This window comes from Epinephelus lanceolatus, chromosome 21, assembly GCF_041903045.1.
Source record: "Epinephelus lanceolatus isolate andai-2023 chromosome 21, ASM4190304v1, whole genome shotgun sequence".
Classification (NCBI taxonomy): Eukaryota; Metazoa; Chordata; class Actinopteri; order Perciformes; family Serranidae; genus Epinephelus; species Epinephelus lanceolatus.
This window is the reverse complement of record NC_135754.1, coordinates 19,253,259-19,280,227: the sequence shown is the minus strand read 5'-3', so window position 1 is coordinate 19,280,227 and position 26,969 is coordinate 19,253,259. Positions and strand designations below refer to the sequence as shown.

The 26,969-nt window shown below is 39.1% G+C and overlaps 1 protein-coding gene across 6 annotated transcripts; it reads left to right on the top strand.

Annotated features, from left to right (window-relative positions):
• cmn (calymmin) lies at positions 1-26,859 on the top strand. Of its 6 annotated transcripts, XM_033612217.2 has the most exons (61): positions 1-157; positions 242-315; positions 3,622-3,672; positions 3,793-3,846; positions 3,928-3,987; positions 4,170-4,214; positions 4,851-4,901; positions 5,236-5,283; positions 5,378-5,428; positions 5,555-5,605; positions 5,717-5,767; positions 5,875-5,925; positions 6,020-6,070; positions 6,336-6,374; positions 6,981-7,034; positions 7,629-7,673; positions 8,267-8,317; positions 8,410-8,454; positions 8,549-8,608; positions 8,692-8,754; positions 8,831-8,878; positions 8,972-9,052; positions 9,143-9,193; positions 9,278-9,325; positions 9,431-9,475; positions 9,893-9,934; positions 10,044-10,085; positions 10,172-10,219; positions 10,323-10,385; positions 10,905-10,952; positions 11,042-11,122; positions 11,216-11,272; positions 11,436-11,861; positions 14,427-14,723; positions 15,899-15,955; positions 16,414-16,467; positions 18,160-18,210; positions 18,370-18,426; positions 18,637-18,690; positions 18,800-18,841; positions 18,937-18,993; positions 20,040-20,078; positions 20,235-20,285; positions 20,366-20,404; positions 20,505-20,561; positions 20,919-20,987; positions 21,136-21,204; positions 21,411-21,476; positions 21,593-21,649; positions 22,295-22,342; positions 22,544-22,615; positions 22,725-22,796; positions 23,370-23,441; positions 23,541-23,612; positions 23,701-23,769; positions 23,864-23,929; positions 24,475-24,540; positions 24,625-24,663; positions 24,765-25,052; positions 26,292-26,348; positions 26,431-26,859. In XM_033612217.2, the coding sequence occupies exons 2-61, from the start codon at positions 249-251 to the stop codon at positions 26,433-26,435; spliced, it is 4,110 nt and encodes a 1,369-aa protein (XP_033468108.2). In that variant the 5' UTR covers positions 1-157; positions 242-248; the 3' UTR covers positions 26,436-26,859. The 6 variants fall into 6 exon arrangements, with proteins under 6 accessions (XP_033468108.2, XP_033468110.2, XP_033468109.2 ...); XM_033612219.2 differs by lacking the exon at positions 1-157 and having other exon boundaries at positions 178-315; positions 9,143-9,178; XM_033612218.2 differs by lacking the exon at positions 1-157 and having other exon boundaries at positions 178-315; positions 18,803-18,841.
• Positions 26,860-26,969: the final 110 nt, after the last annotated feature.

Below are 26,969 nucleotides of genomic sequence, written 5' to 3'. Positions count from 1 at the left end.
TACTTTAAGTGCCCAATTATTTAGTTAGTGTGTGTACACCTTGGGTGTCTCTCCCAACAAGTGGGGGAGGATCTGGGGAACAGGAGCATCTATAAGCAGAGGGAGGAGAAGGAGGGGCGCCTCACACCAGAGGGTATATCAGACCCTCACCATCAGGGTACGTTGCCCACTCCACATCATCTGCTTTGCTCTCCTCATTCTCCTGCTGGGTCTAAAACACTTTGGGGCTTTTTCCCTACAGGTCTGCGATGCTGGGACGACTACTTCTTCAGAGCGCAGTGGTTCTTGGGCTGGTGCAGACAGTGCACACAGGGGGTGAGTGAAGTGCAGAGGGGAAGGGGCCCTGCTGGGAGTGAGTCATTTAAAATGTGTGATAACCAATATCTGTTGGATTTATATTAGTTTGTGTGACTTTATGTCTGAGGCCATGAATCAGTATGATCAATTAAAGATACAGTTGCTGGCTTGGCCCAGTTGTTCAAAAGTTATCTGATTGGATGGGGTCTTGAAAATGGGTTGATCAAAATAATAAAAGGATTCGGAAATCAAAATCGATCACATAATCCAGCCTTGGTTTTGCTCTGGATCAACCCCTCAGTATGTGTAGTGGGAGTGAGATACCATTGATCCCCCAAAACAGTCAGGATCATCCTGATCCCAGCAGAAAGGTGGAGTCAGGGTGGATTTCAGGAACAACATGCAATGGGACATTTAATTTTGGACTTGATTTGTTACACTGATAAAGTAGATAAAGTAGACGACATGCCGTTTTCTAACTCTTTAGAGCATTTAGAGCACTGGGCCCAATCTTTGGATCAGAATGATTAATGTTTTGTTATTCAGGAATCAACTAATCCATCTCACGTTGTGCCAGTTTCTCAAAGCAACACTGGATTGGATCACCCTGATCCACATGCAAGCTTTTCGAGAAAACCAAATCTGGAAAATCGGTGCTTTAAATGGGGACTATATATCACAATGTAGGCAGTCTGTCAACAAACACACTGCAGTTAGGTGCCACCAAAGAGGAAAAAAATGAACATCTGTGAGACAGTAACTTTAGGCCTTTTAGTACAGTAAATTTACTCAAAAAAAAAAAATAAAACCAATAGTTTGCCTAATGTCCACATCATCTGCTTTAACACAGTTATAAGTGTAAAACATGAATAAATGTATATTTATTTGACTAGTTTTTTTTTCTGAAATTCACACCCCTGCTGGAATCAGGATAATCCAAAAAAAAAAAAAATAATAATAAATGTTTTTTGGTCCCTGGATAGCAGAACATGTGATTTCCAAATCTCAATCATTCTAATCCAGATACATTTTCTGAGGAGTTTTCTTTGTTCAAATGAATGCAGACATGTTAGAGGGCAAGATTTAGAGAAATTAGTTTCTTAATTGGATAATTAAGTCAAATGGGCCAATTTAAACCTTCCAGTCAACGTCACTGGAATACATCCAGAAGAAACACAGCTGCATTTACTGTTTATTTCAGGGAAAAAATGTGTTTCCTGTGTGTTCTGTAGAGTCACTGTGGTCAGTTATGTGTCTGTGGTCCGTTGTAGAAAGAAGGTGAAACACTTGTCTTGTGAGTTATGAGCTGACATGTGGCCAAGGATAATGATGATGATGATGATGATGTCAGTTAGGTGGCACAAAGGAACTGCTCTCTGTCTCTGTACTGTATATCAGCCATAATTTAAGTCTTACAGGTAGCCTTTGTAAGGCTACACATTACCTGTGTGTGTCACACTGAATACCCTGGTTTTCCCTCTTGCTGCGTTTTGATGGAAAGCTTTCTAAAAGGGGATTGTTAGACACTGTTTTGACTGTGTTTAACAGCAACATCCAATCATCGTACTGTCTGCACCATTTCTGTTCTAGATCCCTCTTTTAAAGATGACTTCTGCCAAATTACTTTGTGACTGGTTTGAATTCAAACATTAGATCTCCACTCTTTAACATCTATATTGAAATAACACCAACTACTTAATTACAGAAGTCGACTGTGCTTGCGATAATTTTTTTATATTATGTCATCTCTGTCATGAGTCAATTACTTTAACTTGAGATAACAAAGCTTGTTTTCTCCTGATAACAGGTCAGTATATATAATATTTCTCTCATTTCTCAAGAAAACAAAAGGCCAGTTTCTCAAGATAACAAGATATTTTATCATGAGAAAAAAAACTGACTGCTAAATGGCAAGAGCTGATCTAAATGTCATCTCTAACAGAAAGACACAAAGCAATTTCTGCTTGATTGAAGTACAGTCTGATGTGTTGATCAGAAATGGACACTTATTGAGCTAACATTTTCAGCTCCAATCAAGTGCTACAGTTGTCCCAATGCTATCTATACATGCTGGCATGGCACTCCTGACCCCTGATGAACATAAGAATTAATAAAAGTGAAACAGCCTTTTGTTTGCTCGTGATAACAGGTTGATTATCTTGTTATCTTGAGATAGCTGCATTAGATAAATAATTGCAAGCAGGGCTGTTTGCGGCTCCCGTAGCTAAGAGATTTCAATTCTGCAAAAATGTAAAATACCAGGGTAAGAATTTAAAGATAGTATTGAACAATTTGAATAGAAATAATTGTAGAGAAATTACTACCCTTCTCCCTGAAAAGACATCAATGTTGTTGTTGTTGTTGTTGTTGTTTTTTTTTGTTTTTTGTTTTTTTTTTGCGTTCTTTAAAGACGCCCGAATTGTGATAAAATACTGCACCACTGCATGCTCCAGTCTGGTGCCATTAAAGGGTCCAACCTGCTGAGAGATGAAAAAGAGACGAGACAAACGTCTTTTGGGTGCTCGGGTTTGCCTGTCAAATTTCAAACGATCATGTCAAACTGAAATCTTAGCGGTGCTCGCTGTATAGGTCTTATGTGTCCTCGGCCCTCAACCAACTTTTCTTGCGATGATGCGAAGCAGCTATATATTCTTTTCTCTTTACCAGCGGCCTCAGTTTGTGAAATCAAAGGCAGCTCAGCTGCGGTGGCAGCAGCAGTCTAAATTTAACATCCCCGTGTGAGAGGGGAAAGAATGGTTTTACTGCTTGTACACAGTCACTCCATTGACTTCTGTCGAGGCGAGGCTCGCTACTTCCCAAAAATGTTGCTCAGACTGAACTGAAGACCGGATACAGGTTTTTATAAATGAATTTAAGGACTTAAAATTATTGGGGTGGGGAGGGAGATTGAACTGTATGTTTAGCTTAAAATATATTAAATTTATTTATGTCAGGAACCAAACAAAAATACGTTAATCGCAAAAAAGAGAAAAGACACTTCAGATGTGGTTTTAGCTTCCGTTTTTCAGACTATCACTCCTTCAGCATAACAAAATAAAAACTCCAAAAATGCAAATTGGATACATCCAGTTTTCTTACCACAACTCCTTACTGTAATACACTGACATTTTTATATCACCACAACTACACATTTTGCCTTGTTTTTATAATTAGCTGCTGTGTTCATCCTAATCAGGCTTGATTCCTGCCCTGTGGATTTAAGATTAATACACCCAGTGTATAAGATGCCAAGTTAAATGCTTTTCCTTTTATGTAACAGCAGTAACCTTACAGAGGTTTAACATGACGTGTGCTGTGTTTAAGGATATGGTGCTGCAGCTGGAGTATCCAATGGACACGGGCCGCAGCCTAATGGTAAATCCATCACACTCTGTTCATGTTCTGTCTTTATGAAAAATACAAGTTATCGCATCTGGGGGATTTTTACACAAGCTGAAGCTTTTGTTCACAGCTGTCATGTCATGATTTTCCCAGGAAGAAAACTCCAGAATGGTGGAGGTGTAGGACGAATGCTGATGCCATCAAAAGGTAAATTAAAAGCAAATATCTCCAGCCATGAATCCCTCTGTTCCTGACAATATTTTAATTAATATATATATATTTCTTTAGGTGTGGGTCAGGTGATGGGTGCTCAAAATGGATACGGCGGATATCCCACCAAAGGCATAGGTTAGTTACATAAATCTGATTTACAAAGATTTTTCTGATGTTGTGCTCAGGCAATGACTCAGCAGTTGACGTTGATATAGTGTAAATGGAGCTAAATCTAATGGTGAATTTGTCTCTGCACCATCAAGTGCAAATTTAGAGCATACTCGTAACTTTCTCACCATACATCTAATGTATTTAAGGTTATGGTGCAGCTGCTGGTGGGACCAATGGAGGAGGGACAAAAGGTAAGTTCAGCTATGTGCCTGTGTTCACTCTGTTTTACTAAAGATGAAATAAGACGAGATACACCTTCACTGATCCACAGTGGGGCAATTCGGTCGTTGCAGTGGTACAGGGTTGTTTATGGCCATACCTCCCTGAATACGCTTGATCTCTCCCTTTGTTAGAAGCTAAGCAGGGTTAGGCCGGGTCAGTACATGGATGATAGACTGCCTGGGAATACCCAGTGCTGTAAGCTGCCTTCTGTTGCTGCCTCTTGTGAATTAGAATTGGTTCTCAGCTGACCTATTTGATTAAATACAGGTAAGATAAATAAAAGTACAGAGATAAATGCAAATAAGTATAGAAAGTAACAAATAAATAATACGAGAAACATAAACTGAAATAAGAATACAATTAAAGCAAGTATTTGGAGACAAAATGACAAGGTAAAGTGACAGTGGTGTGATTAATAGAGGCAACGTCAACAAGCAAACAGCATACACCAGACTAATATATGATATGATACAGTAATGGTGCTTTGTTTTTGTCTGTACTGATAGAATAGAATAAATCATTAACATAATATAGTTAAATATGATATTATCAGTCCGTAAAAATTAACAGATCTTTTGGTTACGTTTTTCCATTTTGTTTTGAAGGCTATGGAGCAGCAGCGGGTGTAACCAATGGACAAGGTGGTAAATCACAGGGTAGGTATTTAGGTATAATAACATTTTAGGTCTACGTGTAAAAGCCCAGCTAGGGACAAGAGCTGAACATTAGCAATAGCTATCAACTCTCTGTGCAAGACATCAGTCCCAAACTGTGTTGGAGCTATGTTACATTGCATTATCTCTTTAAAATAAAATAAAATAAAATGAATAAATAAATACAATGTGAACCTCAGATTTAAAAAAAAAAATGCAGGATTTGGCAGCAAAGAACTAACAAGTGGATATCAAAGGCTGTTTTTTTCTGACTGTACTGCAGCACACTTTACAAAGTGTTTAAACTTTTGTTTGGTTTGTTTTGTTTCTAATCTAGGAGGAAATCCAGCAGTTTTACCGAATGGAAATGGAGCAAAATCTAATGGTAGATATTACGTGCACCAGTTTGCAGCTAGTTTACAAAAGTTTAAATTAATGTTTTTTGCCACAACATTGTCACACTGTGATCTTTGTTGCAGGATATGGTGTTCAAGCCGGCCCAACCAATGGACAACAAATGAAAGGCAACGGTATGAAACATATATTCACACTGAGCACACATCAATACTTTTACATACACACACACACACACACACACACACACACACACACACACTGAACAACAATGTGTTCAATTTTAAATTTCTTTGTTGCAGGCTATGGTGTTCAAGCTGGCCAGACCAATGGTCAACAAATGAAAGGCAACGGTATGAAACATGTCTTCACACTGAGGACACACTAATACTTTCACATACACACACACACACACACACACACTGAGTAACAATGGTGTTCAATTTTAAATTTCTTTGTTGCAGGCTATGGTGTTCAAGACGGCCAAACCAATGGAAAACAAATGAAAGGCAATGGTATGAAACATGTCTTCACACTGAGGACACACTAATACTTTCACATACACACACACACACACACACTGAGCAACAATGGTGTTCAATTTTAAATTTTTTTGTTGCAGGCTATGGTGTTCAAGCCGGCCAAACCAATGGACAACCAATGAAAGGCAACGGTATGAAACACTTCTTCACACTGAGGAAACATGAATAGTCACACACCCACAGACACACTGAGCAACAACACTTTGATTTAAATCTTTGTTGCAGGCTATGGAGCTCAAGCTGGCGGTTACGGCGGACAAGTAACTAAAGGCAACGGTATGTTAAATGTGATGATGTATTAGAACAGATTTGGGGTTGAGTCTGATGTGCTGATGTGTTGTATGAAACACGTATATCACAATTTCTATGTTACATAACCATTTGGGATTCACCTAATTTTTGCAGAAAAAAAAATTGCCGTACTCAAGCAGACAGAATCTAACTACTTGGCCTCACAAATGTATCTGCTCATGATCATTTAAGGAAGCATGTAGCAGACGCTGAGATGCATTTAAACTCACACAGTCTCTTTGATCTCCAGGTTATGGAGCACCAAATGGAAACAGAGGCCTTTTTAATGGTAAGTCCACAGGTTCAATCATTTTATGATGACAGACAGTCCTCTGCACATCAACTTTAAACTGCACATCAGTGCTGGATATTTATTTAATATTTTTGAGGTCATTTTACTGTATAGTGCCACATTTCCCACTGAGAGGCCGTTTACACGTACATGGTGATTTTGATAAACGGAGACATCTTCCTTCGTTTGTGCCCTTCGTTTACACGCAAACGGAGATTTCTCCTCTGAAAACGAGTCTTTCTAAAAACTCCGGCCAGAGTGGAGATTTTGGAAAACTCCGGTTGCGCGTTTGCATGTAAACTGAGATAAACGCAGATAAATGGAGTTATAGGCAGCCCATGTCACAGTATGCGCCGGAACTTGCGCCTGTGTAAAAAGTGCGACCTATGTTGCTATGGTGACAATGGATACATGGAAGGCTTGAGCTTCTCCTTACACTGCCACCTACAGGTTTGGCATGCTCTTGTGTATATATACACGGGTAAGTGTAAACGAAGATCTTTTTGAAAACGGAGACGGTGAAATGTCCGTTTATGAAAATAGCCGGCAACGTGTAAACGGCCTCTGAGTCTCTTGGTGTTTGTTTCTCTTATTGGTGTTTAGGTTACGGTGCTGCTGCTGCTGGTGCTTTAGGTGGGAATGGAGCTAAACACACTGGTGAGTCTTCATTGATAATTCTCATTAACAAACAATAATGCTAATTAAAGGAAAACAATGTCTCTTAATTATTTTCTTGAAGATTTTACATCAGATAAATTTACAGTTTAGGCCTGCAACTGACATTTTATATTTCATCGATTATATATTATTTTTGTATTCATAAATTACATTTGACAAAATATTAAAAAATAATTGCAAATGGTTATCATAGATTACCTGTGCAATAATTCATAAAATGTATTTTTATATAATATATAGTTTGTGCCTTTTTAGAAAAAAAAAAGTGTATATCTTAACATCTTCTGTTTTTATGCTGCTCTTCTGACAGTTCTTTTCCTTTTTCCAACTTACCTATACTGTCCTGTGAAAATGGCAATAAATACATCTAAATGAATGTAATGTTACCAAACTGCAAAATGACAAGCAGCACAAAAACATATCATTTCTAAAACTGTATAAAACTTACCTGATGTCAAATACAGTTACAGCCGACTGATTGGGTATCTAATGAAGACATGTTTCGGAAGTTTTTGCTCATTACTTTTTATGATGATGACTAGAGAGAACTTGATTGTGTTTATCCATTTGTAGGTAACGGAGCTGCAGCTGCTGCACATAATGGACATGGAACTAAAGGTAATGGTAGCTCTGATGGCACTGTGATAAATGTCTGTTTGTCATGAAGACAGCATTAACTACAGCAAACAGAAATTGTCAAGATAAAACAGAAGCCACACAAAGCAACAAGCAACAACAGAGCATCAGTACAATACAACAACACAACAGGCTCTACCACTAAGCCACCGACGCCCCTCATTGGTGCCTTTTGAGTTCACCTCAATGTTCAACTTGTTCAATAAAAAAATGTTAGAAATAAATCTCTTTCTTTTGCCTTTTACTTCAACAAGCTATTTGTTGCACTTAAGCAGTATACAGAAAGCAACATGGCAGAGCTGAGTACACTTTTGTGTCTGTTTATCTAACACAAGTTAAGTTGTCATCGAAATTCAATGCTAAAGTTAATGACAATATTTTCCTCATATCATACAATCCCTATTTCCCATGTATGAAGACATTAGTTGCTTTAGAAAGCCTGTTTCTGCACCGTGCACATCTTTAAAACCTATCTGGAGTTACTGTTGATCAGTATTAAACTATAATGTCAGCAACATTTTGCACTGAGTTCATATTCCTACTATGTTGTTGAATTAAATTTCTTTTTTTGCTAGGCTATGGGGCTGGAGCTGGTTCACCTAATGGAAATGGGGCTAAAACTAATGGTAATATCTGCAAAAACTGAACTTTAAAACCTGTATCAAGGTAAATAAATGTGAACAATATCACATCTTTGAATATAATAATCCTTCTTTAGGTCAAGGAGCAGCAGCTGGTCCGTCCAATGGGGCAAGACCTAATGGTAAGAGATTGATTACATTGAAATGGAGGTTTTGTGACACAAAACATGTTTGTATATTTATGTAACTAAGCATGTACAACCTGTGCTTTAACAGGACATGGGGGAGCTGGTAGTAAACCAATGAAAGGATATGGTCGACCACCGTACGGTGCAGGTATCTCATCTTCTACCTTGTTGACCAGATGATCATAATACTCACTTTGACACATTGATACATGTGTGTTTCTGTGGGTTAAGGTCCAGGTGTGGGGATTGGAGCCTCCAGAGGTCTGGGTGTACCTCAACTTGCCAGGCACCAAGGCAAGTGAAGGTCATGACACAGATCTGAGGTCACCGCCTAACACACCAGTAATAATGTCTGTATTTGTTCTTCCAGGATATGGAGGTAATGGTTATAACGGTAATGGAGCTCAACCCATGGGAGGTGAGTCATACATAAGTTAGTCTGTAGTGATGTCACTTACGGGATGATTAATAGAATGCTGTTTGTTAATATGAACATGTGTTCACTTTATAGGCCACATGGGTGGTTATGGCAGCGCTGGTTTGGGTTTGGGACCTCGGTATGGAAATGGAGGAATGAAGGGACCGAAGCCTGGTGGGTGTATCCCTACTGTCAAGTCAATATTATATAGCTATATTTGTAGATTACGTCTTCCCTCTCTGAACCCTTTATGATTATTTTCAGGCTATGGTGCTGCAGCAGGTGTTGCCAGTGGACAAGGTGCAAAATCAAATGGTAATAAATATCATATCCAACATGTCAAGTCTACCAATAAAAAATTTAAAATAATCTAAAATCATTGTGCTGTAAAATTCAAAGGTTATGCTGGAGCCAGAGCCCCTAATGGGAATGGAGCTGTGCCAAATGGTGGGTCAGCATGCATGAAATTAGTATTAGTATTAGTAGCAGTATTAGTATTATTATATTCACAGTATAATGCTAATTATTCTTGCTGTTTGTGAAACTATTAAGGTTATGGATACCCAAGTGGTGGAGCCACCAAGCCAGCAAAACCAGGTAAACACAGAGCCAATTACATGTTTGTAATTATGTTCGAACCTTAGTATCACCTTTCTTGAGCTAAGGAGACTTTATCCATCACTATTCCTTGAAGAATATTTAAAGCATTGTCCATCTCTTGCAACAAGTTGTTGCATACTCAACATAATTTTGAACATTTTTTTGGGCTTTTGCCTTTATTAGATAGGACAGTCTGAGTGTGAAAGGGTGAGAGAGAGGGGATGACATGTAGCACAGGGCTGCAGGCTGGAATCGAACCCTGGTCCGCTGCGGCAAGGACATTGCCTTTGAATATATGGGACGCCTGCTCTACTCACTAAGCAACAAGGCGCCCCGTACTTAACTTAAAATCGGGGGGAAAAAATGACATCATTTTCAGGGGAAAAAAATAACTACTACTTTTATTTGTTTCAGGTTATGGCAATATTCCCAATGGGTATGGCACCAAAACCAATGGTAGGACTCTTACTTCTTTTTTCAAATTTATTAACAATACAAAACTGTTTTATTTTGATGACAATGCAGTCAGAAAATTAAGCAATTTGCTTTCATGAATGTGTTACAGGATATGGAGCCACCAGAGGAGGTGCTATGAGACCTCAATTAGGTAGCATTTATAGTAAACATGGCACACACAAAAACATCACATTCAAATAAGATATGGATGTTTTTGTAATGTTTTTTAAATTATAGGTTATGGAAATGGAGCTGTTCCTAATGGATATGGAGCTAAACCCAATGGTAACTCATCTCATTTGGTGTTTTATAAATGTTCCTCATGTAGATAAATGTCCTTCTTTTTCAGTGGGATTATATATTTATGCAATGTTATGTTTGACCCGAGGTTATGGAGCTGCAGCTGCAGCTGGAGCAGGTGTTACCAAAGGCTATGGAGCCAAACCCAATGGTGAAACCCAATGTTAAAATACACATCTTTATTTACAGTAATTTGTGGTTTACCACTACTATGTATGGAAGATTTTAAACAACCAAAATAACACAAGTCAGAAAAAAAAAAAGTAAAATGCAATGCTCATTGTTATGTATATGTCCTTTGTGTATAAATGTATTACTTTGTCATAATTAAATTATGTTAAAAGGTGAATTATTAACTTTTCATCTTTAATATTCGGTTCAGCCCCTGAGTTGTGATTGGACAGTTGCATCTTCCATTTAGCACCGGCAGGTCTATGCTGCTCTCTGCTGGACTGAAATATAACACACCTAGGCTAAAGGCTAAATAATTGTCCTTTTAAATCTACATTTCTCATTTAATTATGACACAGTAAATGCAAATATAAAAAGCTAAAACATACATAAATGTGAATAGTATTTCATTTTATTTATTTATTTTGTTTTGATTTAGGCATTTTAGATCTTCCATATTTACCCGCCTTGCCGAATGCTTGTTGTATTTTCTCTCAAGGTCATGGAAATGGTGCTGCGCTTGGTGGATATGGAGGTAAACCCAATGGTAAGTTCCTGCTATGCAATGTAAAATGTATTCTATACAGTAATAAGGTCTGAATTTAATTAATCAGAATTAATGTACTTTAATCTCAGGATACGGAGGCTCAAAACCACAAACTACCAAAGGTGTTGGAGCAGTGTCGCCCAGTGGAGGTGCTAAATCACTCGACACAGGTGAGACTTCTGCGTAACTCACACATGCAGTGTTTGTGATATCCAAACTGAACCAAACCAAACTGAATTTGTTTATGAACATGTGTTCCACAGGTTTTGGTGTCCCAGCTGGTGTACCTAATGGACAGCTGGCTAAAGCAGCAAATACCGGTAAATGCTTGTGTACATGCACATGTACACAAATGTTATGTGTCATCTTCATCTCTGTCGTTACATTATACCTTTACTGTACAGCTGACCCAATGTTTTAAGTTTTACTGTTACTTGCTTTTCCATTTTTTCCTTTTAAATGTGCTTTTCATTTGGTTCTCAGGCTACGGCATGATGCCAAATGGTGCAGGTGTGTCCAATGAAAAGGGCCTAAAAGGTGGAGTTCTCTCTCCTGAGCAGCCGAGTGCAACACCAGAGGAGGCTGCTGCACCCCCACCAGCAGTAACATACGGTGCAGCACCCGTTGCCCCTGAGCCGACGAGTGGTATCCTCGTTATGGTGACACAAGAGAAATATCAAAAGCTGCCTTCACCCGTGCCACAAGGGAAAAGCTACAAACAGACACCACTAATCCCTCAGGCTACACCAGAACCAGCACCAGCCATTCCTCAAGGCAAAGGCCCAAAGCCTGCATCCGAACCCACATCTGAACCACTGGGCAAAGCTCCGAAAGCAGCCACATCTGGACCTGCATCAGTAGTTCCCCACACTGACCCAGCACCAGAGCCGGAAGCAGTCCCCCATCAAGGCAAGTACCCTAAACATGACTTTGTACAGTGCTGCACAGAGAGATAATTTGCTTTTTAATGCTGTGTTCACACTGCGAGCGACACAGCAACAGGCTGCAAGTTGTTTTCAATAGAAGCCGTTGACATAAAGCTACAAATTGGCACCCAACACTTGTCACTGCTGACGGGCGTGACATGCTACAAATGAAAGTTGAGCTGGCCTCAACTTTTTTCACCGCTCCAATGACACGGTGAGGCGTCAACAAATCATATGGTTTGTTGTACTTATGGTACTGTGTTATTTAGCTATCAACTTGGCGATAATGAAGCTTGTAGCTCTGTGGTGTGAACTCAGCATTAGAGAGAACCACATACTGCATTTAATTTTACATAGAACAAATACTCTATAAGTCCCTTTTACTAATCTTAATTGTTTTTTTTAAGATAAATACGGTGTTGATATTAAGTCTTAGTTGCTACTGATGTCACTAATTATTTTGGTCTGGTCTTCACAAAAATTTAATGTCCAAAAAGCGTCAATAAAGTTATATTGTTCAACTTATAACAAAACTGCCACTGACTCATCAGCTGTTTTATGCGCAGTTATATGTTATAAATCTACACTTGGATTTTAAAGTTCTCACCAATTTATGGCCTTAAAAACCTGCTTTAGATGTTATCACTCGATTGAATGACCAATATCAGTGGTTATCAGCCTCATAGAAAAGGGTTAGAAGAGGTCTGCTACACCTGCTGGTGGGTGGCAACCTCTAGTGGCCTTTCTACAGTAGTTTCCATGGAGCAAGTAAGTCCAAACAAACATAGGACTTTCACCCAGGAGACTGGGGTTTCTATCTCATGTGAAACCAAAATTCAGTGCTGACTTATTGAAATTGAAATACATAAGATATTCACACTACAACACGTTATGCAACAAATAGCTAATTTAACCCAACCCATTTTTTTCCAAACCTAACTACATAGTATTGGCGCCTAAACCTGATGACACTGCAAGTGAACTCTAAAGAAACTGCTCCGGGTGACAAATGATAATGGCATTTCGTGGGCTGATAACGGCCCTCTGAAGCTACTAGAGGGTGTAGCAGGACCCTTCAAACCCTTATCTATGTGGCTGATAACAGCTCCACTCCAATCCAGTGGTATCTTTTGAAAAGTGTGCCTTAAATGACAAAAGCTAGACACAGTTGCTTTTACTTGAATATAATAGTTTGTTTTAAGTGAAAACATTAAAAACCCTGATTATAGTGGCTTTTCATCTCAGAGACTATGGCAACCAAATTAAAATGTGTATTAACATATGTGCACCTTTCATATGTTCTTACTGAGTAATAGTATGCTCTGTATCTGCCATTGCTTAGCATGTTTCACACAGTTGTAATATTGTAACATTGAAATAAAGCAGCAGAATGTCACTGTAGTTTATTAGAATTTAAAAATGAATTGTGTACTGTACATTTACATATGGCAATGGTGACAAAGTTTGTTGTGTGCTCAGTGAGAAATGAACCACTGTGTACAACTGATGGAATTAAATGTTTTTTTTGTTTATTTTTTATTGACAGCAAAAGAAATGTAAAGTAAGAGAGTATGATGATGACTCTGTACTATTTTCTTGAAACTTAACTCTTAAAATTCATGTTTTTATGAAACAACTCAGATTCTTATTGAAGAAACGACAAATCATGTTATGGCAACCATAGTTGCATGGTGTTAAAAATAAGAGTACAAACTGGTGCTATGGCTGCATGTACTGTATGTCAGTTTAATGTTTTATAATATGTTTTTTATTTTATGTATGTACCCGGTAGTTTGACTGTGTATATATATATACTGTATGTGCACCTGAGTTAAAATGTTGCATATTGTCATGTTTGTCCAACTCAGTCTCACTCTGAAGTCGTTGAAATCCAGCACTTGGGCAGTGACTTGCTGCGTCGGACAATGACAAATAAAGCCATCCTTAACGTCGGCATGATACACAGCCAGTCGCCCTTATAGTGTAATGGTGCTTGGCGGTGTCAGGGGGAAATGTGGCGGGACAAGAACAAAAGTTAAAGCTGCGAAAGTCCGAGTAGGGTGGACAGGAGGGATGGTGGATGGGTCCAACAAACACAGATGAGAGTGGTGTTCTCGCCCCGTAAGATTATAAAGTCAAACCCTGTTCTTTCTACCAAACCCTGACCATGTGTTTTTGTTGCCTAAACCCAACCACGTGTGTTAGTTGTTGGAGGGGAAAAAAAAAAACGTCAATTTGCAGCGTTTTACTGACGTAATCCGTTTATTTTGAAAATTACTTAAGTAAACGGTAAATTTCCTGTGAAATGGAAGTGGATTTTGAAAGACAACGATGCATGTAACGGGCAGAACTTGACACGGTGTCCCAGTACGCTCCCAGGGTACCTTTCACATGGAAAGTCCATAACCAGACATCAATATGTGATGAGGACAGAGTGAGAATATGTTGGTTTTTCCATAGATGTGCATTTTTAATGTGTAAGATCATTAGCAGGAATAATTTGCAAAGATATGTTAACAACAATGTTGATGGAACGTATGACCTCTAGGTTATGTGACTGGAAGTGCTGTGCCTGAGCAGAACGGTGCAGAGACAGACGTTGTTTTTGGGGTAGAGAGCACCAGTGAAGGGGACGCTGCCCCCGAAAGCACCAAACCGCTGAAAACCAAAGCTGTTCCTGAAACAGTGGCAGCTAAAAGTACAGACAGCATCACCCCTGAAGAAACACTAGCTGTGGGTGTGCCTGAGGTCACACCAGAGGAGGCTAACATCAAAAGTCAGCCTGAGGCAGGACCTGACAGGCTCGGGGTCAAAGGTCTCCCTGCAGGAGATCCTGGGGCAACTGGTAAACATAAATCTTGATTTGGGTGTGTTTACTGGTGTTGTACTGCATGTGTAAATGTAGACTGTATTCTGTGTTTGTTCTAACTGTAGTCTGTTGCAGAATTGTGTGAATTATGACAATTCAAGTGTCTTAAACTGCAAGATCTGTGTTGTTTTAATGGCTAGGATTCAGTCTGACTCTTAATACTTCAGTATTACATTAGGTATTTGCAATACTAATATTTAGACACTATTATAGATTGAATAAGGTGATTTTTTTAAATTTATTTTGGAAGTTTAATGACATGTACAGAGCGAGAAATGCCAAGCATTAACTTGAGACTGAATTCTAGCCAGTGCTCGTGGTTGTAATTGTTTTAGTTCTACAGATTTTTGTGTCATTACAGCTCTGTTTTGTTTCTGTGTCGCATGTTCTCTTCAGAGTTATCTCAGAAAAAGACCTATAGTTTTCAGAATTGTTTATAATGTTTTCTTCTTGATAGGCTCACCCTACTTTGTCATATTTAAATAATCAACATGTCACTTTTAAAGAGACATTTTGGGAAAAAGTTTACCGACTTTCTTGCTGCGTTAGATCTGTGAAACTGGAGCTCAGAGACAGTTATCTCAATTTAGTATAAAGACTGGAAACAAAAGGAAAGGGAGTTGGCCTTACCTGTAAAATTACACTTCTCCTTTTTTGGTGGTGCTTGTAAGTCAATTTTGTCACCTTGGACAGAGCCAGGCTATGTGGTTCCCCTATGTTTCCAATATTTATGCTAAGCTAAGCTAACTGTCTCCAGTCTTAGCTTCATATTTAGTTTACAGACATGAGAGTGGTATTAATCTCCTTATTAATTTTAATTCTCAGCAAGAAAGCGAATAACCATATTTCCAAAAATGTTGAACTGTTCCTTTAACATCAGAGCTGGATGTGAATGAAGCAATTCACAGTGTGTTCATTTCTAATGAAGTGTGTTATTTTGTTGTTTGGTCCTTGTGGTATGTTTTCTTAATCCTTATACATTTTACTTTGGGGTATTCATGGTGCATGAGGTGATTCTTATGTTAACCCACTGATGGTCTTTTTTCACTGCACTGTGTTTATAGATGTTGTAAGTATAACACTTTGAAGAGAGAATATATGTGGATCATTTCCAACTAAATCCTGATCTGTCAGTTTGTGTGCTTTCTCAGTGAATGGAGGAGGAGCTTCAGTGTCCAAGGGACAGGGCGCTAAACCAGCCAAACCTGGTAAACGTTTCTCTCTTTTCATTCAACAATACATAATCTGAAAGGAGGAGTCCTGCCCCACTTTTGATGTGGCATCATTATAAGCTCTCAGTTTTGATCAGTCCAGTACTTTGGTTCATGACCAAACACCTGCAGAATTAATGAGATTCCCGTCAGCCACTGCTTCAGCAAATTATATGATACAAAGAAGCTAAACTGGTGAACATGGTCAATATTGTAACTGCAAGGCATCAGCACGTTAGCATTGTCATTGTGAGAATCTTAATGTCCACAGATATATATAACACAGTGCGGCTTTTGCTATTGTCCAAACCTCAAATTATAGCAACATTATACAAACACAAAGTCTGCTTGTTTGGAGGTTGATTGCTCAGCTGTACCTATCTGTATATTTGTATGCTTGTTTACTTTAACCTGTGGAATTTTGCTGATAATACATGTTTTCATTGGTGTTCTAGACTGTGGACCATCAGGAGTACCAAATGGACAATGGATGAAAATACCAAGACCTGGTAACCTGAGAATTTTATATTCTAATACTTGTGATGTGACAAAATTATTGCTATAGCTTCAGTGCTCCCATAGTAATTATGTGCTAAAATGTGTATTTTTCAAGTGGTGACCTCGGGGGCTGAAAAGTTAAAGGGACATTGTGTAACATTTTCAGTTGTTTATTGGCAAAAATTGATGTCTGCATTCATAAATATGTCATCAATGTCGAATTAAAAAAACGAAGGCCCACATCGGGGTAGCCTTTCCCAGGTAGAGAGAGCTGCTGAGGGAGAATGGTAATGCAATCACAGGCCAGCGCCGCTGTTGGCTGTTAGCCGCTGTTAGCGGCCAGTCGCTAACAGCCTCATCCCTCTCCTCGCATGACTGCGCTGCTGTTAGCTGTTAGCCGCTGTTAGCGCTGGCCTGTCATTGTATTACCTTTCTCCTTCAGCAACTCTCTCCACCTGGGAAAGGCAACCCCAATGCTGACCCTTGTTTTTTTAATTCGCCTGTCACGCTGCCTTTTTGATTCCCTTTTGCACTTTCTTGGCGATGAGGATTCCATCTCCCGTGATGCTGCATAATACATGATCCTGCATTATGCTCAAAGAGTGGGACTTTGTTATGCGGCAGTAGTGCCGCTGGCCACTAACAGCTGTTAGCGGCGCAGTAATACGAGGAGAGGGATGAGGTGTGTGAAGTTGAGCCACTTGTCAGTTGTCAAAGGACAAGCCGTGATTGGTTTGTTTCAGTTTACATCCGCCCCAACAGTCCTACGTTGTAAACACAGCCAGCATGGTGAGGAGGGGGTTTGTCAACTCGCGTCGCGCGTGTCTGTGTAGGAGCCTGAATGAATACTCCATGTAGTATTGGATGACATGGTTTCATCAGTGTTATCATAGCTTTTTGGTACTCAGCGGTTACAGTTGTTGCAATACGTGTTTGAAACAGTGAGGCGCTAGAGTGCGCCATCTGTTTGAATACAGTATATGATTTCAACGTTAGATGGGAGAAATTGGGATGGGAACTGTGGCTTTAAGCCAACAAGTCCAAAACTGCAGTTCCTCAAACGGCCACTTGAGGTTAGCGCCAAGAGCGAGTCAATCCCTGTGGACCTGTAATGTTAAAATACCCAACTTTACAGTAGATGTAAACATGTTTAAAGCCTGGTACAAAAACAGTTTTGGTCTCTGATTTCCCCCTTTATGACAACTGTACGGGGTGAATTTTAAATTCATCTGTTAAAATCTGTCCAAGTATAGTCACCTTGGATCACTTCTGGATCTAAAAATCCAAGACGGCGACGGCTTGAAATGTGAGTCCACAAACCAATGGGTGACGTCACAGTAGTCACGTTCATTTTTTATACAGTCCATGGTATTTTTTACTTTTACTGCATATACAATTTGTTTTAAAGGAATTGGGATCGTTTTTAGGGTGGTTCAGTGAAATATTAGAAGGGGGTAAAACTTTACATGAACCCGCTGGTTGTCTGAAGCACATGCTTATAACCCTGCATGAGCTTAGACACTACCTTGATGTGAATGTGAGACACACAGAGACAAAGTGGATGCTGAAAAATAGTTTAGTTATTTTAAGGTTATATTGCAGGCACTGGAGCTTTCACTGGCACAAGCACAAACGTTCATGGCAACAATAGAGGACTCCTTTTGTTCATATTAGTAATTGATGATTCTTTCATTTGTTTTGAGGTTATGGAGCAGGAGCCGGTGTTCCAAATAGATTTGGTGCCAAACCAAACAGTAAATCAACTTACTCTTTTATTTTCAATATTTTTCAATTTCAATAATATGTATTGTGTGTGAGATGTTCATAGTGGATCATTTTGCAGATGATAATTTAAACGTACTGCAGATTTGATCAGTGTGGCCTGATTGCTGTGATATTGTGTCATTGTTAAGGATACAGTGCCAGTGCGGGGGGATATTCAAACAGAGGAGCTAAAGCAAACAAACCAGGTAACGAGCTTGCAAATAAAACAGCTGTGAGGGCAAGAGGTAAGGTCTTAAAATCATAAAGTGAAATCCATAATACTCCAGTAATACAGTGAGATTTTTTGAAGTAGTGCAGTGATTATTCATCAATTTCCACTGCAGTATTTGTTTTATGTTGTTTTTACGATATAAGCCCTCATACATGTCTCAATGATTTTTTTTTTTCATCCCAAGCTTATGGAGCAGGAAGCTACACTGTCCCTGGACTCAGCAATGGATATGGAGCTGGTAACATTTACTGTCAATATAAACATAGTGATATTTTCTTGGTTTAATCTTTTACTTTAAAGGAAATTTAGGGTGTTTTTTCAAAGTACCTTTGATTTTATGTGTGCAGCAGGCCTTGGATATCCCTATGGAGGGAAACCTAATCAACCTAGTGAGTGTTTTTTTTTTAAATCAATTCAACCTTGTATGGCGTAGGAATAGTTATAATGTGGATTGTGTTTTGATAATTGTTCTGTCTGCTCTCAGGTTACGGACAAGGAGCATATCTCGGAGCTGGATATAGAAATGGAAATTCATATGGAGGTGCATTTTGAAAGGATAACTTTTAAAGATTGTCTTTAATTTAGCTTGTAACCTGATATCTTAGGCCAGTAGCTTTAAAAACCAACTGTTACCTCTCTCTCAGTGACAGCTTACTGACTCCTATTAACATTAATTTTAGCTTGGCTCGTTATTAGCTGGTTACTAGCTTCTAGCAGTCCGGACCACTCTGCAGAGGGAAGGATGGCGTTGGGGTGCCGTTCACCAAGAATGGCTTTATTACAGTCTTCACCACAAAACAACAAACATGACCTTCTCGTGAGCTTTAGCAGTCGCCCTGAGCTTATCTAGACACTTAATTCTCATGGGTGCAGATCTGATGACAAGTTTGGGGGGGACACAATCAGTTGTGATTTTTTTTAATTGCACGCGTGCAAATCATGCCCACAGAGCGCTTGAGATTGCCAGCATATTTCACGATTTCATAGAGGCTCATCACCATCACCAAGTCATTCAAAAAGCACTACAAAGAGAATCATATGCTTACCTTTACTGTTTATTTCTCTTAAACAGCCAATAGTACATGGAACCAGCCATCACCCTCCTTTTCACTGCTTCGCTGTTAGTTAATGCTACTTCTAGTTTCAGGGTCTCAGGCATGTTATGTCCACTCACGTTCTCATCTCTCGCCTCTCACGGATTCCCATTTCTCCTCATCATCTTCCCTTTCTCCCAGTATATAGGACTACTGTATACATTTGTTCAATTTCAATCATTTAGGCTATTTAGAATTGGGGGGGACAATTTGTGTTTTTCAGAATTTGGGGGGGGACATGTCCCCCCCACCCCCCCTGGGATCTGCACCTATGTTAATTCTACTGCTGTCATCACTTTTTGATCACTTTTTGCTGCATGTGCTTTCCTCTACATGCACACAATGAAGTACACGTCACACCCTCACAGGTCACCCACAAGGCCACCGCCATTAAAAGGGAAAGGGTGTGCCGGTAACACAAGGCTGAATTTGATTGTTCTAGTATAAAATCTGTTTTGTTGAGTGTTTTATTAAATTGTGCCATTTTTCTCAGGAAGCGCAGGTCTGGGTGACGCTGGCAAGTCCAAATCAGGTAGGCCTCCTTGTTTATACTTACCTTGTTAAAGTATTGAATCCATAAATGGATATAAAGCACTATGAATTGGTAGATGATTTTATATATTGTGGGCCATTTAGCTCAGCATACTAGTCTAAGTTCAGAGCACTATGGTATTTCTGTTGTTTGCAGTGTATGGAAATGGAAATGGCTACAGTGCTGGTGTACAGCCGGACTATGCAAGTAAGTACCATTGTATGAAATTTAGTTCATATCATTTTGTTTGAATTACAGTTAAAGTCAACATCTCTGTTTTTGTTCAGGTCTTGGTCAAGGTGTTCCTACTGTTAATGGAAAATCAGGTATGGTGGGGGTGCCAAGTGAGCAAACAGTTAAGATAAATATAACAGAAGGGTGAAGTAAATTAGTGATATTGATCTATTATTGTCCAATTTACCACAGGTGGTGCCAAACAGATGCCTTACAATGGAGCCCCAGTGGTTCCTGCTGAACTCGATGGTAAGACCATATCTATATGCTTCAACAGTGAGCAGAATAATCCACTATGGAAAAAGTGTTTTTTATAATGGATTATTGATTCTGTTGTGTGTGCAAAAACAGAAACACGACCAAAATAACAAACACATGAGTGCCTGTAATTCAACACTTTTTTAAAACCTTTGCATTTGAAGAACTTTTGAAGTCCTACAATTTGTTTTTATACAATCCCAGTGGCAGGGGTGTTAGTGTGTTGGCATTAGCTTCAGTAATATGATTACTGATTTAAAAAATAGTCTTGGTCTGAATATATGCATGTTAGCAGCATTTTCATCTCAAAGTGTTCAAGTAAATAGATTTTCATGTGTACTCGTGCAGGAATGAGTCAGTTTGAGCCCCAGTCTGCTGGTCTTGGTCCAAATGGAAAATTGGGCAGCATGTATGGTGGTATGTCTGACATTATTTCTTTTAAATGGTTATTAACACAAGACAACTCAGTGAGAAAAAATGTATACCTGTAAAACCTAACATTAACTTATGAAACAATTTTAAAACACACATAACACACCATAACCAAATCTCTGCAATGTAACAGGAATGGGCGGCTTGCCATTTGGCGGTCAGACTCTGGGAGTGGGTGCAGAGAAATCTAACACCAAGTATGGTGAGTGCTTGTCCGTTGTATTTATGCCACTATAACGTAGCCTGGAAAAGAATTAAAAGGGAGTTTTATAGACAGCTTTATGAGTTTATAGATAATAAAATTCAGCCTCACATTTATGTGCAGAACTCTCGTATAAATCTTTAGTGTCTTATTATTAATGTGCCAACCAACATTATTCTCTGCCCACTCAATGCTCGCTGATTTAGGCATTGGTGGGCTGCAGTTTGGTGGACAGCCCCTCAGTACAGGCACTAATGGAGCAGGAAAGTATGGTATGTCAATATGTTATAATTGATGCTCTCCTTTCTGTCTAAGAATCAATACAAACATTCATGGTCAGTCTAATGAGTCCAAATGTGTCCCAAATGTTTGTCTCTATTCTGTCCAGGTTATGGTGGAAGCCCCTATGGGCCTGCTGGAGATGGCAAATCATCTGGAAAATATGGTGAGTCATTTGTCAAACAGTATGTTGTGTTTCAAAACAATGTGAGGCCCCAGTAGTATTAGGCATCTAATGTAAAAATTCGGTTACAATTTTCTAGCAGATACATTTTGAATATTCAGCTAACTTTCCTCAAATGTAGCTGATTTTCCACAAATTTGAGACAGAAATTTGTGTAAAACAACATGTTATATGTAACTGTTAACAAAATGTACTGTATATATGTAATAAAAAAAGTTTAAATGTTAAATCTAAATATTCAATCCATAGGAACACAGCTGATAGATGTAGCTTGGACTATATTTTCTTAACATTAGATCTAACATTTAACATTCAGATTTACATTTAATATTTAAATATAACATTTAAACTTAGATTTAATATTTAACATTTAGATATAATATTTAACAGTGGAATTTAGTTTTAAACTTTTACTTTTAGATTTAACACTTACAATTAGATCTGAATGTTAGATCTAGATTTAACATTTAACATTAAGATTTAATATTTAATGTTTAAATTCAGAGTTAACATTTAACTTTAGACTTAAATTTAACATTTAGATTTAGATGTAATATTGACATTTAGATTTAACATTTATGTCTAGCTTGAGATATTAGTAATTATATTAATTCAAAATACTTGCAGGTGGTCTTGGTGCTGGCATGGGCACTAATTCTGCACCAGCACAATATGGTAAGTGTGATGGGACAAAAATGGGTTTTGCTGTGGCTAATCATTTTGTCTTCACCGAGTAGCCATTCCAGAAATGCAGACACTGATAGCGTGATGAAATTAAATCCACAATCTATACTTTACTGTAAAAAGGCTTCTTGTGAGGTATCATTTTGAGAGGCAATGATCATTTTTTACTGTTTTCCCATCATCTCTAATCAGGATATGGAGGATTCCCCAATGGTGGACAGCTTCTTGGTCTCAGCAGTAATGGAAAGACAGCCGGCAAATATGGTAAATAATTAGCTTTGACATCTCCTGTTGTGATTTACTTGATACACACACTTCCACCCATGAACCTGTTATTATTTCTCTTCTTTCTGTCTCTCCATCTTGTCTAAAGGTTATGGAAGGATGCCTTATGAAGCTCAACCAGCTGGACTGAGCCCTGAAGCCGAATCTAACAGCAAATACAGTAAGTAAACTTGTGACATGTGACATGATGTCAAGCTCAGCTCACATCCTAGCTACATCAGCTGGTCTCAAACAGCCCAATCAACTGATGGAGCAGCTGCTTGATGGAAGGGAGTCAGCTGATAGATCACATGATTCCTTTCTATGCAACCAATTGGCAAATCTCATTCAGGGCGCCCTATTTAAACTGCTTTGGCCTGCCTACTGTTGCTGCTTCCTCTGCAAGCTGCTGTTCTGTTCCCGGGGGGGGTCTTTGCTGCTGCTCTCACCGGCTTAGGCTTTCCATATAGGGGCATGGAAGGGCAGGAAGATTTGCTCTCTCTGCCTCAGGCTTTCCTTATTTGCATGTGGAACGGCAGAGAGGTGTGCTTTCTCCACCTTAGGCTTTCCTAGAGGCTTTCTGCGTGTACACGCCTAGGAAAGGCAGAAAGACCCCAGAACAGAGCCATACCACCAAATACAATACTACAAATTGAAATAAAGTTTTCTTTGACTAAAGTGGTCCTGACTGAAATAAAAATGTAGTCAGAGCCATAAAACCATAGAATCTATTTAATTATTTATTGCCTTCCAGGTCTGGCTGGATCATCGTATCAGCCTGAACCTCTGGGACTTGGACAGAGCGGAAAATTAACAGGCACGTTAGGTGAGAATCAGTAAACATGACAGCTACCCTCTAACTGCCACTTACTTGTTTATTTGTTTGGTTTAATTTGTCTTCTCTATGTGGTTGCCAACTGCTTAGGTGGCGGTGAAGTTCCCTATGCACCGCAGGCCCTTGGTTTTGGGAGCAAAGCAAAATCTGCTGGGAAATATGGTGCAGTGCATCCTTTTCATACCAATCAATCATTTCCTCTGAGTTTTTATTATGTTTACTGAATGGTATGGTGTCAATCTCTCAACAGGTAACCAGGGACCATACCAGTCACAGCCCCTTGAATCTGTATCTGAAAGCAGATCTGGGGGAGAATATGGTATTTTGTCATTACTACTACAAATTATCTGAGCATCTGGGTTAGAAATGAAGAAATAGAGTGCATATTTATATTTTTTTTTTACCTCAAACAGGTGCAGCTGGTTTACCGTATGAGCCCCTGCCTCTGATTCAGACAGATTCAGCCGAAAAATCTTACGGTGCGTCAGGAAAAGACATTCACATCACAAATACACTGCAGACCCCAATTTTTTCTTTACAAAGCCAAGAACGGCTGTGTTTGCAAATTTTTTTTTAATGCTGTTTTATCTCAAGACTATGAATTTATTATTTTGTTATCTCAGGTAAATTTATGTTGATTTTCAAGAAACAGAAATGCAGATTTCTCGATAACATAATTTATCACAAGAAAATGACCACTCACGGGAATATTATGGAAAACTCGAAGAGGAGTGTCTTGTTCATGTGATCACACCTGATTTCAGCCTTTGAGATCACTGTCATGACTGTTGGAAAAATACAGTGTAATGTGCTGATGAATGAAACGCCATCATGCAGGGATGGCACCCCTGATCTGTGATAAACATTATGAGTAATAGGAGGAAACAGCCTTCTAAATTCCTGTGATAATGACTTGATTAACTCGTGATTGCAAGATAACATTAAACAATAATTGCACGCACAGCTGTTCTCAGCTTCTGGACGACTTCTTATCTTTTCTGTTTATTGTCCCCTGACCTCTTAGGGAAGGTAGAGGTGCCGACACCAGCAGTTGCAGTTGAAGGCGAGGGGATGTCCATTGACAGATATGGTGAGTGTGTTGTGTGTATTTCTGCATGTTTGTCTCTTGTGGCTTCACTGCATTCTGTAACGTTTAACTGTTTCTTAATTTCAGAAAATGTGGGCTATATAAATGGACAAGTGCAGCCAGAAGGTAAAACTATGACATTAATAAATTGCATTGATGGTGCAAAGACAGTATTGGTTCACAGTGATTCACCAGTTTCCCCCTCTATTCCGTCTCTCCCTCTATAGTTGTTGCATTTCCTGCAGCTCCTACTCCCAGCCCTACTCTGGCCTACCCCTCTGACCCGTCATATCTGCCTGTGGAGTCCTTCACGCCTGATGTGGAACCTGATGCGGATGTTGGCAACCTGCCTGACCCTGCAGGGACTGCCGACCTCACCCTCGACTCTGCACCTGCCGCAGATTCGCTGGGTGTGGCTCAGGTGCCTGAGCAACCTGATGACCTGCTTCATCAGCAGCAGCTGCCGCGTCAGATTCACATTCAGCAGCATCTCAAACTGCATTTTCACCCACAAGGCAAGTCTGGGAGAGGTTAGAGTACTTTAAAGTACTACTGTAAAGTTTAGCAATTGGCAATGAATAGACTTTCTCAGAAGTAAACCCTTGCAATCATCACTTATGAGCCACTAGAAGTCTGTGGTTGTTGTATTTATCTGTGTTCGTTGGTGTGTACCCCCTCGGTGCTTAGCGAAGATTGGGGCTGTATAAAAAGGTAGCGACAAGGTGCCATACTTCAAGCAACAGGCATCCAAAAGATACAGTACCGAAAATGACTAATGAGAGTGAATCTGGGGTTGGCTTTTACTTGAACTTTCCCTGGCGAGTGTGTTTACAATTAGTAACAGGCAAACCTGCATAGTATGTCTTTAAGCTTCATATATGACAGATACTGAGAGTGATATCAATGTTTTTATTGAACTCTGAAATTAGAGCCTTGATTGAGCCCAAAATAATCACATCTGACCCAACATGAGCCCGTTTGGTTTCTCTCCAAACCAGACAGAGCCCAAACCACAGCAGCAGTTTTGAGCCCAATGGAAAAAATATTTACAAGTTTTAGTCAACCAAAGTCTTTTCTGAGTTCAGTGATAGAGTACTCCAGTAATGAGTCCTAAAACCCGCAATTAAGTTAGCATTTTGCACTCCCAGTTCCCTCATCTTAAAGTCAGTGTTTTTTGTTCAGTAGGTTTTTGTTTGGGTGCCTGAAATGAGGTCTGTGGTTAACACAAGCGAAAGACACTGTAACGTTTTGTTCTACACCCTTAAATACATCAGTAAAGACCCCTCTCATAAACTTTGAAGCTTTTATGTTTCTTAAAAAAACAGCCACCAACAAGTGGCTAAATTAGACTACACAACATTGTAATGCTGAACAAGGCTTTACAGCATCGTTCTGGTAGGGATGCTAAATCATTAGTTCTTTTCTAGCCTGTCACTTTTTATTTCTGGTGATTGTATTTGGGCTTCAAAAATTAGCGCAAACCAGACCCCGTTCAGGTCTCTGGCACTGCTAAGAAATTACGGCACAGTCTAAACCCAGCAGGTCGATCAGGCCAAATCGGGTTCGAGCAGAGAATCAAACCTCTATATATTTCCGAAAATGTCAAACTGTGCCTTTAAATTGACCATGCCAAACATTAAAATCCACTCACAGGCTGTATTTGAAGTAATTTGAAGTAATGTGTTGTCAGTATGAGTAATATTCTGAGATGTAAAAGTAATTTGAAAACTTTTGTTTCTTTTCTTTGTCTTCAGGAGCAAAGAACGGCAAATACGACTTGAACGGCTTCTTTGGGAACAGTGGCTATCAAGGTACAGACAGACAAACTACAGAATAATCATTTTCAGCTTGCTGACAATTGAACAACCATCCAACTCATCTTTCTCCACACAGGTTAACCCCACAGACAACGACAAGCATAATCTATTTCTGTCATTGTATATTATCTTTGATTGTTTTCTAATTGTATATTATTTTTATTTTCTTCTGTCTGTTGAATAGTCTTGGTATTTTTGTGTTTGTTTGTAGCGATAAAACATTTAAACATTTTCTGTTTTATGTATGTTTTTATGCACCCTGCATTACCTTTTGTCCTGCACTTACTGCTCAGTGTACATGCAAGAGAGGAAATTAAGACATGGAGTGTGTCTGCTGCACAGTATAGTTGAATCAGATAGTTTTGCCGGATGTTGTCATTTCAAATTAATCCTGTTATTCAGTCTAATTTATTTTGCATGGGAAAGGGTTTTTTACTACTTGTTGCAAGCATCTGTTTATTATTGTACAGTATTTGGTTGAATAAAACCATCAATTGATACTAAACAGTGGACTCGTTTGTACATTTAGTGTGCTACAGCAAAATCAGAAACCATTGTTTAAATGCACATGCTGAGGAGTTATCAGTGCAGGTAAGACAAACATCCACCTCTTAA

What these genes read in the sequence shown, in the direction of transcription:
- cmn (XM_033612217.2), top strand. Translation starts at nt 249, where the DNA reads ATGCTGGGACGACTACTTCTTCAGAGCGCAGTGGTTCTTGGGCTGGTG. An exon ending in ACAACAAATGAAAGGCAACG is followed by an intron (nt 5,429 to 5,554) that starts GTATGAAACATA and finishes TCTTTGTTGCAG; the next exon opens with GCTATGGTGTTCAAGCTGGC. An exon ending in GAATGGAGCTAAACACACTG is followed by an intron (nt 7,035 to 7,628) that starts GTGAGTCTTCAT and finishes ATCCATTTGTAG; the next exon opens with GTAACGGAGCTGCAGCTGCT.